This window comes from Mangifera indica, chromosome 6 (assembly GCF_011075055.1).
Source record: "Mangifera indica cultivar Alphonso chromosome 6, CATAS_Mindica_2.1, whole genome shotgun sequence".
Lineage (NCBI taxonomy): Eukaryota > Viridiplantae > Streptophyta > Magnoliopsida > Sapindales > Anacardiaceae > Mangifera > Mangifera indica.
In genome coordinates, this window is record NC_058142.1 from 3664792 (window position 1) to 3681756 (window position 16965).

The window sequence follows — 16965 nt, forward strand, 5'->3', positions numbered from 1 at the left end:
GTTTTTATTACTTTGCCTAATAAGTCTTATCCAATTGAGTCACCAATTAGCTAGATTGGAATTCCTTAATAGTATCCAATCTCTCTCTCTCTCTCTCTCTCTCTCTCTATATATATATATATATATATAAAATTTGGTTCCAAGTTTATTGAAAGAGTCCATAGTGTAAGTTGCTAACAACTAGAACATAACATATCGTTTCAGTCATTTGCTGCTGAGCAATTATTCATATTCAACAAACATAAAAAGCTCTTGTTACAGCTGATACATTCAGTACATCGACCCATGCAAGCATCGTACCAGGATGCCTCTATATATACATCAACAGTACTTTTCATATAACTAGGGTACGGAAAGAAGGGAAACAAATTATTAGACAATTTCAGATCCCGTTATCATTTACTTCCATTAGAAAATCATGGCCACCATTGTAGTTGAAAGCAAATGGATATGGATCCTCTTGGAGCCCCCACTGAGAAGTGGATACTTCAGTGGGCAATGGCTGCTCCAATAAACTTCGAAGTTCTTCATTTGAAAATCCCACCTGAGGAGCTGTTACTATAGAACTTGGGTCTATTGCCGGTCCGTAACTTTCAAACATGTCAAAATTCTCCATTGGAAATGGTTGCTCCAAGAAAATTTGGAGTTCTTCTTCAGTAAACTCTCCTTGAGAAGTTGGCTTCACTAGTTCAGGATCTCTAGCACTTAGAACATCCACCGTGTCCAAACCCTCCCCTGGAAACGGTCGTTCCAATAAATTTTGGAGTGCTTCTATAGTAAACTCTCCTTGAGAAGTTGGCTTCACTAATTCAGGATCTCTAGCCCCTAGAACATCCACCATGTCCAAACCCTCCCCTGGAAACGGTTGTTCCAATAAATTTTGGAGTTCTTTATCTGAAAACTCTACTTGAGAAGTTGGAACCATAAACCCAGGACCTTTAGCCTCATAAGATTCGTTCACCGGAAATGACTCCTCCAGTAAACTTTGAAGATCTCCATATGTTTCAAATAACTCATTGTCCTCTTCCAGGGTCTGCATTCCGTAAATGTCACTAGTAGGATTACAGTTTGATGATGAATAATCATTTGTTGATAATTGTGAGGATATGGGAGAAGCCTTATGGCTGTTGAAGTTGGATGAAGATGGATCAGTGATTGGTGGTGAGGAAACGGCTTCAGACAAATGCTTCTGGTTGGCTTTTTGCGTTTCTTCCAAGCGCTTCTTGTTTAAGCGGATGTGCCAGTAATTTTTAATCTCATTATCAGTTCTTCCAGGCAGTTTTGAGGCAATACGGGACCATCTGAGATTAGAACAAGACAAAAATGTTATTAATCCAAATAGCTAGGTCTGGAAAGATTCACAGGATGTATAATTAACTTGTTTAGGGAATTAATGATCCCAATTCTCAAATGATATACTTCTATAATTCCTTTAAAGTCTTTAACATTAATTCAAAATAAAAAAAATGGGTAATAATGATACATTAATGTAATTATTGCAAAATATAAGCTTTGGAAACGATCTTACTTTATTATTAAGACCGGAGTCAAACATGAAAACAAATGGAAAAAAAAGGTATAATTAAATTGAGATAATATTAGATGTTCATCTTCACAAACCCTAATGATCCCCAAAAGAGGTAACGAATCATGAAATCATGCAAAATGAAAAATTAATACTAATTTCCAAAGATGTTTCTTTAGATATGACAGTACTCACGGATTTCCCAGTTCTAGATGCAGCTTTATTATAATTTCTTCTTCTTCTTCACTGAAGTTTCCACGCTTAATATCTGGCCTTAGGTAATTCATCCAACGAAGTCTACAGCTTTTCCCTGTTCTCAACAAACCTAGAAGAAGAGAAAGATCGAGAAAGGTTAACTAAACGTTGTATATTTCAGAGTCTCATCAATTATTCATAACAGATTAAGTTTTCTGTCTGTTGTCAACCTGCATACTTGGGCATCTGAACCCAATTCCAAATGCCATATCTACGTATATAAGCTTTCAATTTCTGATCTTCTTCAGGAGTCCAAGAACCTCTTCTCAGATATGTCTTTTCACAGTCCTGAACTCGGGCCTTCAGCATCTTAACTATGGAGAGTTAGCTCTCAGTTCAGGTACTTTAGCATAAAAGAAAGCTATATAGATATATCTGATACGAGTCAGTTGGAAAACGTGTTTCAAGATTCAACAATTTTAAATAAATACAATGACTTCCACTTCCTAGGACCTGTGTAAATTACACAAAAGTTGAACATGGCTATTCTTTCTGCTCTCAGGAATAATTTTCATGCATCAAGAAATTAAGTCGATAATATTTACAAACAACGATTGGACAATACTTCCAGGCATAAATTCTTCATTTCAGACTAGTCAAATGTATATATATATAAAACCTAAAATATAAAATATTTTAAAATTTTATATTCATCTAGCCAAGACTCACCTCATTAAACATAAATGCATCTAATCAAGACATAAAACTCACTCACTCGTCCAACTAAGAGTAAAATATGAGATAAAATGGGATGAAAATATGAAAATTTTTTATGACTTTGACGGTAGAAAGGTTGGCTGGTCAACCAAGCACCTAACCAACAAATTTATTTTTAAAAAATTAGTTAATCAACTAATTTATTTTTAAAAATTGGTTGGCCGAAAGTGGTTGGCCGGTCGGCCAATCTATCTGGCCAACCACCAGACCAACCCTAAATCTCATAATCTTTTTCTTCTAAAGGCAAAATCAACTAAAAAAGTGACTATATTTGTATAATAAGAAAAAATGTGGTCATATATATATAAAATGCAAAATAAATGACTATTTAAATTAACATCCCGTTTGTTAGTGTGTTAATTATATTTTGCTTATGCTAAGATATTTTGATTGTTATTTAACATTTGCAAAGTACATTAATGAAATTCTTGAAATTAAATTTTAACATGGAAATTGTTTCTTACCATTTTTCACACCACTGTTGAACTCGATATAATATAAAAAAAAATCAAGTTAGGGTTAAGTCTTTTGGCAGAAAATTTAGTTTAATCATGTTTGGGTCAACTGAAAATTGATTTGGGTCATACTGAAGTTGATACGAAACCAACACTAATTGACTAAAATGTTTATTTTGAAACTAAGAAAAAGCAAGGAAAACGTTGACGTCGAAATGGGTGTTAAAATGTAAACGCAGACTGGCCTGCTATTAATATCAAGAGCACAATCTCTGTCATTTGGCCACCGCCTGGATAATGCCTTTGTTTTCGCCAGATTAATTATCTATCTACCTTTTTATTCATTTTCCAACCCAAATTAAGGAGGTTCAATGCTTAAATGTTAAATCCATCTTTTTCTTACCTCAATAAATGAGATCTGCTTACATCTCAGTCTCAGCTTCAAGTGTGTACCAAATGAATTTCATCTAGAGTTTCAAATAGTCTGACTTAAATAATTATAAAAAATATTATTTTAATTAATACAAATTATTTTTTGGTAGATTTTACTTTCAGTGTCATTTTCGTCTATGAATGGTGGTGGGATATTGGAAAATACGACCTGTTGACCAGATCAATTAGATTTGATGGTACTTTTACAGATGCTCACAGTAAAGTTAAAAGCAGTCGAATCTCTTTTGTTCATATGTGAGTTATGATAATCTCTTTATCCTCTCCAGTTTTTTTCTCTCTTTAAGTACGTTCACTCACTAACAAACCTCTTGAAACCAGGTCGCCCAAAAATTTATGTGGGTTTGCTTGTATTTTAGTTGCCCTGTTGCTTTCTATCCTTGACTTTCTCTGGTTCTTCTTCTACTTCGTACAAAACAATTAAAATTGTTGATAATATATATGTTCTATTATACAACAGATTTTGTCTGTTGTTATATATTGTGAGGGGACATATGAATCGAATTAATTTCAAATATTTTGAGTTTATTTTAAATAAAAAAATAGTTTGATTTAAATTCGTTTAACATTATGAGTGATTCAAGTTTGATTTAAATATAAATAATTCAATTCAAGTTTTACTCAAATTTATAATTTAAATTTGTGCTTCAGATATTTAAGTTAGATTTATGGTTGAACTTTGTGACTTATTAATAAAACGATATCGTTTAATAAGTACTTAACATAATTCCAATATAACCATTAGTTAGATTCGAATTGAATCGAACCATTTACCCAACTCGAAAGCTAAATTGAGTTAAACTTTTTTTAGTTCGAGTTTTTTTTAGTTTCAAAACAAACCAAATCTTCTAATTTAATCTCAATTTAAATTTGATTTAAATGAATTTGAATCAAATCAAATTGAACTAAATCAGTTTTCAAATCTAAATTAACTAAATTTGGGTCAACCGTAGATATTGTAATAAATTTTTAAATGATGTGGTGTTAGGAACCACCACAAACTCTGTTTGAATGTGTTCCACTAAATTTTGATTTTATTTTATAAATTTACCCTTAATCTATCACGTGTGAAAATATATCTCCCTCTTAAACAATGAAACTTTCGCTGCAATTCCAAAATTCGATCACTCTTGAAAACCTTCCCTTCTGCAATTTGATGTTTACATTGCATGCCTTGAAATGCATAATGAAATAATAGAGAGTTAAAGGACTTGGATGTGATTCAAAGCTCAAAAAGAAACCAAACTCAGATTTTCGAATGAAGAGACTTGCAAACTCTCTTAAATATTCCAAAGATAAATTTAAATAATCATAGAAAAAATATAAAGAATCAAACAATAAAAATCTCAAATATCACGTAAAAGTAAATAAATTAATCATTCTCTTAAAACGAGAAAAAATATATATTTGAGTGATAATTTATGGTTAGAAATCTTTCATCCGCTTTTTAAAGATAAAAATATAAATAATTTATGTCTTTTTAATATTTTATTTTGATTTTATTATTTTATAAACTATGTAAAAATATATAAATGAGAAATTGTTATGATAATTGTTAATAATAATTGTTGCAGATTTATCTAACATGTATACACTTATTTTACCACTAATTAATGACACATTTTATGTTTTTGTTTATAAATTAGTTATAACTTGATTAATATATTTATGAATATATAATATTTTGCTATTATTTAATTATTAATTAATTTATAGTTATAACAATTTAATATTAATTAATTTTTTATTTTATTAAAATAATATTTAAATTTTAATAATTAATATAACTATTAATTTTTACTGCGCATCTTAAATAAATGTTCGAAATGTCTGAGCGAACAGTCTCTGTGCAGTGGTCACATCTTGATTTATCTATCTGTTGAATAAATAATTTCTTCCGCACTTTTCTTCCTGGAAACTTCCTTAAAATCTTCGTTTTCCATCTAAAAATTTTAATCAACTTGCTGACTGGTAAGCCATTTGAAAGAAGGGAAGTCTGTATACATCAAATTAATTAAGAGACGAAAAATGTACAGGCGAAGTTCTTTGTCAATTATCTGAAGAATAGTCAAATATATATATATATATATATGTTCACAATCCATAAATTAAAAAAAAAAAAATGTTTTGTGGTTAACATGTGATGTTAGTTGAAGATGGCTGATGAATGGTGACGTGTAGTTGCTTAGATCAGCAGTGTCGTGGATGACATTGATATAATTATTTTAGTATTACAGAATGACGTTGGGTAGTATTAAAACTTAGTTAAAGCATTATGAAGAGGACAGCGTTTTGGCACACAATTATATAATTATTATTAGTATTTTATGATATTTAATATATATTTAATAATATAATATAATATAAATAAAAAATAATATATATTATAATATATATAATATGATATATATTATTGATATGAATTGATATATTCTTTTAGAAAAATAGTAAATAATAGATATATATATATATATATATAAATTTTAAAATTTTAAGAGTGTATGATAATTTCTAAAATGATAATATGTCAAACATAATTTTTTTTATTTTATTTTAAAAAAAAATCATACAATATGACATGATATAAAAAATTAGAATTTTGATACATAATAAGATTATCATGCATATGAGTACAACTCTCTTAAAAAAAAATTACTACTCCTGCTTTGAACTTTGTTCGTCTCATTGGATTATCCAAGTCACCAATCGTAAGAGGAAAAAATAAAGATCAATGTTATATATAAATATTTTTTGTACATAATTTGAATATATAGATGATATATTATTATATGATTGAGTGTTATATTATTTTTAATTTAAAATCATTCAATTACATAATAATATATTATCTGTATATTTAAATTATATATCAAAATATGTACACATAATTCTATTGAAAAATAAAGTAGAATTCAAGGTGGACACCATGTGGTTGTTACATTACAAGTATTTCATGAATAGAAAGAGGGAAATCACGTTGAATGGTGAATAAATATTTGTGAGAAGAATTAATAGGAACCTTGCTTTTTCAGTAAATTATTTTTCTTTTTCTCTCTTATTTGTTTGAATTATTGGTCTGTCATGCTACAATATATTATTATTTTTTATTTTCAATAAGAATTTAAGTTATATATACATTATCTTTCTTTAACATCACTTAACAATTATTATGATAGATGAATTCAAAAATAAATATTAAAATGATAAATTGAATTTATTCGTTATTCCAATAATAGATTATTTGAAAAAGGCAATCTGGCGATGGAACTTCAAAGGGGGTGGCAGACTCCTGGAAGGGTTTCAGCGTATATGAAAAATGAACCAGTTGCAGTCTTGCAGATATGTCCAAGCTCAAGCCAAAAAGTCTACAATAAATCTTGAATACTTGTGCCAATTGTTTGAATTAAAATGTCTTACTTGCTTAGAAGAGGCAGGAAATCGCGTTTGCAGCAAATGTAATAATAATTAGGACACTCTAAGAGTGTTTCACATGCATAATATATCTAATGTTGGAATTCACCCTAAACATGCTTTCAGTTATTGACGCAAGCAACCAACTAACCAACATATTATCAATTCTCTTCCAAAACATGTAATCAGGATTAGGTTTTAAGAGTTTGCTAGAATTGGATTCTACTTCCTCTGACTAAGTATAACAAAGTGGAGATGGACATACTAATGTGCCTGTCAGATGGTATTCAAGATCATGTACTCCGATTGCGAACAATATTTGTGATTTCCAGAATGGAAAAGTGCTTTGTTTGAGCTTTGGTGAGATTGTGTTAGGAACCCACATTTATTTAATCAAAACACAAAATCAAAACACAAAATACATAATAACTAAAATATTTCATTACTAAAAACATTACAAAGATAAACCGAATAATTCGAGGAATTCGGGACCTCCCATTTTCCGGTCATTCGAGACGCCGGAGATCTCCCATTTTCCGGCCATTAGAGGTGCCGGAGACCTCCCTAAATCAGCCAAAGGTGGCTGCCCTCAAACCCAAACCCTAATATTTTTCTTCTCTTTTTTCTCTTTTAAAACTCAAACATATATTTATAAAAGAAATGAGCCATTGGATTGGGGACAAGTGTCCTAATCCTAACAGATTGCTTGCAACATAGAGGGTAAAGATATTGAGGACTGATTTGTCCTCAAATACCTTTCATCTAGGGTTTCTTTCATTGTGACTGTAGGAGTGGAAATTAAGTGACGAAATTCCTGAAAGATTATTGTGTGCAGTTAGTAGTCAGTGATAGCCAAGGTTTTTCCTTTTCTAAAATTAACAAAGAACCCACCTGAGCCGAAGAACCTCGGGTCCATTGACTTAACCTATAACTATTAAACTAAGTAAATCAAATTATCATAAGAGACTTGATCACATATTCTCTTATACATAAAGCCTCCTTTTTGCTTGTTAGGAGGGCTGAAATTTACAAATATAGTTGAAGGAGTGGTACTTGTGTGGTTTTTTTTTTTTTTTTTAAATGGTGAAGTAATGCAATTATAGCAGGGGTGATTCTTCCTTTGTATACCGGAGCTTGTGTGCTTATACTTCTTTGCAAGCCATTCATCGAAGTATAATCAAGGAGGAGAAAAAACGGTGCTTTTTGAATTAAAATCAAAAGGCATTGTTTCATTAATTCACAAAGGAAAAGCATCCAGATTTTACTTAACAGTGCAACCTCACTCTCTCTCGCTTGCATTCGTATTCTCTCTCAAAAAAGGGGATCTAGGACTGGTTGTTCTTTGGTTTCTGGTCAGTCTTGAGTCGACGGTGGTGATGAAAATCAAGAGCGCTTATCAAGAAACGAATCAACGGTGAGTTCTATGTAAGCTGTTGTTTTAAATTTTATAAATGTAAGGGGTAGATCAGATGTGCCAGTCTGTATTCCAATCTGTTTTTAAGTTGTAGGGTTGTATAAAAACAAAGATGAGATATTTCTCTGTAATATGAAGGTGATTAATAGAAAGTTGAGGCCTTGTTTCTCTGTTTCACCGCAAATCGTAAATACTTTTTGAGTTGTTTGTGTGTATCTCTTCCATTTTCTATTTTCCCGTGTCGTGTTGAACTTCATTTCTTGGACGACCTTGTTAGTCTTCTATGGCTCCAATTCCATATGGAAATTCTAGGAAACAACAAAAAATTGATAGAAACATCTGGATTTTCATTAACCGACTAATCTGTACAGTACTTGCATCTAAGGGTCCCACCCTTAGATGCATCAAAGACAACTATCAATAGCTTGAGCCTTACAACAAGAACAGAAGAAGAGAGAGATATTTGATTTGGGGAGAAATGAAGTGGAACTCTCCATATCTATCGATACCCTTCCTTTTGTATTGAAAAAGAGAAACGATTAGCTTTGGGAAGGTTTTATAACTTTGCCTAATAAGTCTTATCCAATTTAATCACCAATTAGATTGGAATTCCTTAATAGTATTTTATATATATATAATTTGGTTCCAAGATTATTCATAGAGTTCATACTGTAAGTTGCTAACAACAAGAACATAACATTCAGTTCATACTGTAGTTTCAATCTTTTGTTGTTAAGCAATTATCCATGCTCAACAAAAAAAAAAAAAAACTCTCGGTACAGCTGATACATTCAGTACATCGACCCATGCACGCATCGTACCAGGATGCCTCTATACGCCTACAGTACTTTTCATATAACTATGGCACATCCATTAGAAAATCATTGCAACCATTGTAGTTGGAAGCAAATGGATATGGATCCTCTTGGAGCCCCCACTGAGAAGTTGATAGTTCACTGGGCAATGGCTGCTCCAATAAACTTCGGAGTTCTTCATCTGAAAATCCCACCTGAGGAGCTGTTACCATAGAACTTGGGTCTATTGCCGGTACGTAGCCTTCAAACATGTCAAAATTCTCCACTGGAAATGGCTGCTCCAATAAAATTTGGGGTTCTTCTTCAGTGAACTCTCCTTGAGAAATTGGCTTCACTATTTCAGGATCTCTAGCCTCTAGAACATCCAACATATCCAAACCGTCCCCTGGAAACGGTTGTTCTAATGAATTTTGGAGTTCTTCGTCCGAAAACTCTCCCTGTGAAGTTGGAACCATAAACCCCGGAGCTTTAGCCCCGTAATATCCGTCCATGTGAAATCCTTCCACCGGAAATGACTCCTCCAGTAAACTTTGAAGATCTCCATATGTTTCAAATAAATCGATGTCCTCTTCCGGGGTCTGCATTCCGTAAATGTCACTAGTAGGATTAGAGCTTGATGAAGAATAATCACCAGTTGATAATTGTGATGATGTGAGAGAAGCCTTATGGCTGTCGAAGTTGGATGCGTATAGATCATTGATAGGTGGCGAGGAACCGGCTTGAGACGAATACTTCTGGTTGGCGTTAATAGCAGCCCTTTCTTTTCCTTGGAAGCACTTCTTGTTTAGGCGGGCGTGCCAGTAATTTTTAATCTCATTATCGGTTCTTCCAGGCAGTTTTGATGCAATAAGGGACCATCTGATATTAGAATAAAACAAAAATGTTATTAATATATGAAAAGATTCCGTGATCTATATATCATTGCAATGTCTTCCAAATAACTAGGTCTGGAAAGATCACAAAATGTATAATTAACTTGTTTGCAGCATTAATGATTCCAATTCTCAAATGATCTACTTTTATTCCTTTGAAGTCTTTAACATTAATTCAAAATAAAAAAAATGGGTAACTTAAAACATTTTATCTTCAATATCTTTGACTCTTGAGAACCCAATACATATTCCTTGAGTTAATATGTTTAGTTTGAGGGCATAATCTAAAAAGGGTTTTATATTGTTTTACTTATTAGTTACCCTAAAATTGCAAGAAATTAACTTACAAAACCTTGATCAGATTCCAAAACATTGTAAACTTGATAAGACTGTTGTGGTTTTTTAACTGCATAAAATTCTAAACATTGAGCTACCACTTTTTGCTACAAATAATTGAACGTACTCATTGAAAACTATAAGCTTTGGAAACGATCATTCTTTATTAGTAAGACTGGAATCAAACACAAAAAATGAAAAAGTACAATTAAATTGAGATAATATTGAATGTTCATCTTCATATACCCTAATATTCTCCTAATATTATATTTCTTTAGATATGACGGTACTCACCGATTTCCCAGTTCCTGATGCAGCTTGATTATGATTTCTTCTTCTTCTTCACTGAAGTTTCCACGCTTAATATCTGGTCTCAGGTAATTCATCCAACGAAGCCTACAACTTTTCCCTGCTCTTAACAAACCTAGAAGAAGTGAAAGAAAGAGAAAGGTTAATCAAACATGGTATAATTCAGAGTCTCATTAATTATTCATAACAGATCAAGTTTTCAGCTTGATGTCAACCTGCATACTTTGGCATCTGAGCCCAGTTCCAAATGCCATATCTACGGATATAAGCTTTCAATTTCTGGTCTTCTTCAGGAGTCCAAGAACCTTTTCTCAGATATGCCTTTTCACAGTCTTGAGCCTTCACCATCTCAGCTATGGAGAGTTAGCTCTCAGTTCAAGTACTTTAGTATAAAAGAAACGCATAGGATTGAATGCTATGTACATATCTGATATGAATCAGTTGGAAAACGTGTTTCAAGGTTCAACAATTTTCAATAATTATAATGACTTTCAAGGAAGACGCAGAGAATACTTGCACAATAGAATGTCCCTGAAAGATCGATTAATTTATTCGATATAGCTGACATTTTTTTTAGATAAGACAAAATGCAAATATTTTATAGAAGAGTCGGTTTATGTACAGCAGTACAGACCAAGCCATTAATAAGGGATGGACTATGAATGGATAGTTCCTAGAAGCTGCATTAATTACACAAACGTGGAACAAGGTTTTTCTTGAAATTTCATGATAATAGTTCCAAACAACGTTTGGAAAATACTTCCACACGCAAATTCTTCATTTCAGACATTTCGAGTACAGTGATGTACGCGTAGTAGTCAGATTAATCTGTTCTAGGGTATTATTTGATTTTTGTTTCACCTAAGATTTTGATTGCTCACCCCTTTTTTATTTTCGTTATAATTATGATTCTCATTGTTAATTTTGTTTTATTCTAATTTCCAGGTGAACAACAGTTTAAGATACCTAGCTATAAATACAATTGTTATTTAACATTTGTATGGTTCATTATTGAAATTCTTGAACTTAAATTTTAAGCTTAGAAACTATAGTTCACCATTTTTCATTCAATGTGTGAACTTAATATAACATGAAAAAAATCGAGTTAAAGTTAAGTTTTTTGATATAGAATCTAGATTAGTCATATTTGGGTTAACTAAAAACTGAATTAGATTATGTTGGAGTTTATGCAAAACCAACTCTAATTGACTAAAATGTTTCTTTTTTTAAATGGAAAATATTATATGAATGAATTCCTAGGGCTGACCTCTAACATAGTTATTGGGAGGAAATTTAGAGAAAGGAGAGAGACAACGAAGTAGAATGAGTTGCAAATAATCCAAAAACAAATGAGTTTCATTTGGGTTTGGAGGCATTGTGCGATGTTGAAGAGAATGGGTTCTAGCTAAAAGAATGTTGAAGAGAGTGGTGCTTAAAGAAGTGTCTAGTTGAGATGCGCAAGCAAGTGATTAGCCAACCGAGCAATGAAACAATGACTAGTTATGCGGGAATCAACCACTTATTAGACACACCATCTACACGCAATACTAGATACATCATTTACTTGCATTATCAACTTAGAATCCTAGTAAAGATCTTTTACCCATAAGTAGAGGAAAAAATAAATCTTGGCAGTTCCAAAATTCACTCAATTATCGTCCATCTTTATCCCCTTTGAGTGATCCAATTATTATTAGAAGCTTAGATTCAATGTATTAGAATCTAGGTGTGTCTAACTATATAATTATATTATTATCTATTACTTTTTGTGACACGTCTTTTTGTATATTATTTCTCTCAAATTTTGATCAGGATCAACAGTAAATTAACCCTGGAGATGTAAACTTCCAGATAGTAGGACCAAGAACTTAAAAAATTATTATCATGTTCATCACCTTATTCATTATTGATTGCATAAAATAAAACCACTAATCTACGTCTTTTTTATTAGTGCAATTTTCCTAATCTTGATTATATGGTCATAAATTCATTCTTTGGAAAAGTCTGAGCTTGCATTTATAAAAAAAATAACTGGTACAGTAAATTATCAATATCTGTGCAGTGGTCTCATCTCGAGTTATATGTTCATTTGTGTTCTTTTACTTTGGAAACTTATTAAAATCTTCATTGTCCATCTAAAAAAGTTAATTTTCTTGCTAAGTGGTAAGCCACTTGAAAAAAGGGGAGTCTCTACACAAAAAATTAATTAAGAGCCAAATATTGCATAGACCTCCTCTTCAACATGCCGACGTTGTTTGTCAATTATCTGAAGACTAGTCAAATAGATGCAAGTTCATCACGACACATAAATTTAAAAAAAAAACTTTTTTCTAATTAACATGGCAAATTAATTGAAGATGGCTGGTGAATGATGAATGCTGAAGTACAATTGCTTAGATCAGCAGTGTCCTGGATGACATGGATATAACTAATTAGTAGAAATTTTAAATCATTTTAAAATAACAGGATTTCGCTAGCTAGTTTTAAAATTTAATTGAAGGATTATGAAGAGGAGACCGAATACAGCGTTGAGGAAACATGAGTACAACTCTCTTAAAAATAAAATATTACACCTTACTTAGCAAAAATAAAATAAAATAAAATAGTACAACTAGTTTGAACTTTGTTTGTCTCATTGGATTATCCAAATCACCAATACGTCAAGAGGAAAAAGTAAAGTAGAATTCAAGGTGGACACCGCGTTGTTCTTACAAGTATTTCATAAATTGCGAAGGGGAAATCACTGTTGCATGGTCAATTAATATTTGTGAAAAGAATCCATAGAAACCTTTGTTTTTCAGTAAATTTGTTTCCTTTTTTCTCTCAGTTGTTTGAATTTTTAGTCTGTCGTGCTATTTTATATTATCATTTTTATTTTCAACACGAATTTAAATTATATATACATTATTATAGATGAATTCAAAAATAAATATTAAAATGATAAATTTAAATTATTATTCTAATAATAGACAATTTGAATTTGGCGATGGAATTTTCAATGGGGGTGGCAGACTCCTGGATGAGTTTCATCATAAAAAATGACCCAGTTGGAGCCTTGCAGACACGTCCAAGTTCAAGCCAAAAAGTCTATAATATATCTTAACTATAAAAACAGTTTCACTTGAGTAGGATTCAATGACTATTTGTGACAATTATTTGATTTAAAATGCCTAACATTCTTGCTTAGAAGAAGCAGGAAATCGCGTTTTCAGCAAATATAATAGTAATTAGGACACTAAGCGTGTTTCACATGTTAAATTCCAAATTTGGTGATATATTAATCTTGGAAATCTCCAATGGATACTCAGGTCAAAGTCCAACCGCTCGTGCCTTGACATAACCATTCGTTGTTTTCACACGGACCTGGAAGAAAAAATTAAATATTAGTATAATATATTCATTCTAATCCAGATTCAAGGGACCAGTTAGGTGATGAAAATTTTCTTCTTCTTTTTTTTTTTTTGTTAATAAAAGATTTCTGAAGTCAAGCAACTAAAACCAGGTGCATATGAATTCATCAAGCTTAGGTGGTGGAAAATCTTGGTTTCTTTTTTCTTTTTCCTTTCCTTTCTTTTTATTTACTTTGAAATTTGGTGGAATGTGAAAAGGTATACCCTAGTTTATAATAATATCATAAATAGCTTTGTTTGGCTGATAAAATGTTGGATAATCAGTAGTCCATTTTTCATAAAATATATATTCTCCATAAAGGCTTAATTTCTTTGTTTCAAACACATTAAACTTAATTTATTGACTAGGTGTAGGGACATTAATTTATTGTCATATTTCTTTAATTTTCCAATATTGGCTATACACAAACTTTTTACATAGAAAATAACATGACATGAAATAAATGGAAGGATATATATAAAAGACGAACTCAATAATTGATGATAGAAAGTAAATTTAAATCAATGCACTTAAAAATTACACCATTAAATTTTGGTTTTAAAGTTATCATTAGAATGATAATTTTGAAGTTAAATTATGAGACATTCTATTTGGAAAGTGCATGGAAAATCATTAACATCGTTCCAAAATATTAAATTTACCTTTTATAAATTTCTTTGTAGGAGTGAACTTTCTTATTTTTATTCTTTTTACTTGGTATTTATACATGAAAAAACATATCTAAATTTTGTATTCAAATTCTAATATATATTTTTTAATTTTAAAGTCTTCATTATATGCCATACTATCATATAGATAACACTTATCTATTTTAATTTTATATTTTTGTCTACTTGAGCATGCTTAACACATCATACATAATGTCATTCCGTTCTCATTTCAAATCATAACAAATTCTAAATGGACTAATATATTATCAATGGCCCCAAGGCACAAAGCTTATCATTGACCGTATTAAAAGCAGTTCTTCATAACCATTACGAAAAAACGAGCACAATCATAAATCACATGTCCATCACATGCATTAACAAAATATATTATATTTAAAATAGTTGAATAATAATTGGAAGTCTCTTTCATAATATTAAAATCATTATCATGACCCACAAGTCAAATCAATTGCACTATAAAAAATCCCAAAATTCCACAAAACTAAAGACATCAGTTGCTTTCTTAAAAATATTTTTAAGTCCAATCAGGCCTGTTGGTTGAATATCTTCGGTTTAGGACCAAGCTCGAAATGCTTCCTATACATAAATTTTGTTTATATTTACTTGGTATGCAAACTTTGTCTAACCCAATTTTTTTTTTTTTGGGACAGAATAATCGAGTCTCAAATTTACCCAATTAATTGGCAAACCTAAGTGTGGATATCATTCAAGATTATGAGATTTTGTGAACATTTTATGTTGGGTGTGATAATTAATACATGGGGTGTGTTTGCTTTTGTCACATTCATAATGCTCAATAAACTCTTTAGGAGGGAGGGCTTTGTGAAAGAGAAGTGTAGGAGTTGAGTTGGCAAGAGTTCTTCATAATAGTTGATGAAGAAGGGATTAGGTTATTTTGGCATGAACTGATTTGGAGTTGGGATTGTTTGAAGAGCCAATGATAGGTCAAAACCAATAGACCTTGAGTCAATAAATGACATATGTGAAGACTTAATCTCACACAAGAGGGATGTCGAGGTGTTGCATAAGTTGTTTTGCTGCAACAAAACTCTAGGCATGTGAAAAATGGTTTTAGATAAAGAAAGAAGGTGTTAGCATTGTGGTGTTCCCTTCCAAACGATTTTGGCAAAAGAGGTCTCCCTTGTTCTTACAATAATACATTGGGGTCATTGGGAGCGCAATGAGTGACATTAAGGGCAAACAATGTGTGAAGTCAAACAGCCATGCATGAGACATATGTTCGAAGCGTAACATGTGGTCTATAACAACAATTAATGCAATGTAAAAGGGAAAAGTCTCAGATGTCATACACGAGTAGTCATCTTCTAGGGCATTTTAACAGATTGACATGACAACATGGTTATTATGGTAAGTGGTGTCTCTTAGGCTCGAGTTGTACCATGAGCTGAAATCTTGAACAACTACCTAGTGGGAATTTGCAAGAATGATATGCACGAAGAATTGCAAACAAATGGGTGTGAGAGAATGTTGCTATCTTTTCCTGTTTTGACAGGAGTAGTAAGTGTGGAAAGTGTAAAAGGTTGTGTGGTTTCATGAAACATTCACGTGGGGTGTGAAAATTGGAACATGATGTGCATTTCCTCTTGTTACATTTATAATCTTTGATAAAAACTGTTGAAGAGGAAGGAGCTCCGAGAAAGGGGAATGCAAGAGTTGAATTGATAGGAGTTATTCATAGTTAACGAGTAAGAAGGGATTAGACTATCCCTATACGTGGGAGTTGGAATCGCTCCCTTAATGAATTCATGATATAACAAAACAAATAAATCTTAAGCCAATGACATATGTGAAAGCTTATACAAGTTCAAGGGTGATTTTTCACTGACCATTTTGCTATGTCAAAACTCTATCCCGTAACGCTAACCAAATATAAAGATAGGCTAACATTTGAGAAATGTCATTTTATTTCAAAAAGTGTTCACATTAATAATTTCCAATTGGAAAATTAAATTTTTACTTTGTTTCTTTATTAAAATGTCTGAACTGTTTATATGCGTTAGGCTTACAATCACTTATAACATAAGCAAACAAGAGCACAAGTCAAAAGTTATTTTTGCAAGAAAAAGAGAGGACAATCTTTGAAAAAATCATTATGTTTAATTGTTTTCTTTACACGGTATATAATTATGATTCATTTTCTAAGATTTTTTATGCCAGGAGCCTTATAAAGACTGAAAAAATAATTGTTTCTATGAAATTCTCCAGTTAGCAATTATTAATTATATAATGCATGCTACGCGCTTGGGACTTCGTCAAAAATGCTTCGTAGAAATGGTTTCAACTATCCACAACACTGCCTTACA

The 16965-nt window shown here is 31.5% G+C and overlaps 2 protein-coding genes across 2 annotated transcripts; both read right to left on the reverse strand.

Moving 5' to 3' along the window:
* Nucleotides 1-382: 382 nt before the first annotated feature.
* On the reverse strand, nucleotides 383-2089 carry LOC123218903 (transcription factor MYB106-like). Its single transcript, XM_044640556.1, has 3 exons — nucleotides 1951-2089; nucleotides 1721-1850; nucleotides 383-1301 (listed from the first exon to the last, which is right to left on the reverse strand). Exons 1-3 carry the CDS (start codon nucleotides 2087-2089, stop codon nucleotides 383-385), a joined length of 1188 nt encoding a protein of 395 aa, XP_044496491.1.
* Nucleotides 2090-9086: 6997 nt separating this feature from the next.
* Nucleotides 9087-10907, reverse strand: LOC123218904 (transcription factor MYB4-like). Its single transcript, XM_044640557.1, has 3 exons — nucleotides 10775-10907; nucleotides 10545-10674; nucleotides 9087-9900 (listed from the first exon to the last, which is right to left on the reverse strand). Exons 1-3 carry the CDS (start codon nucleotides 10905-10907, stop codon nucleotides 9087-9089), a joined length of 1077 nt encoding a protein of 358 aa, XP_044496492.1.
* Nucleotides 10908-16965: the final 6058 nt, after the last annotated feature.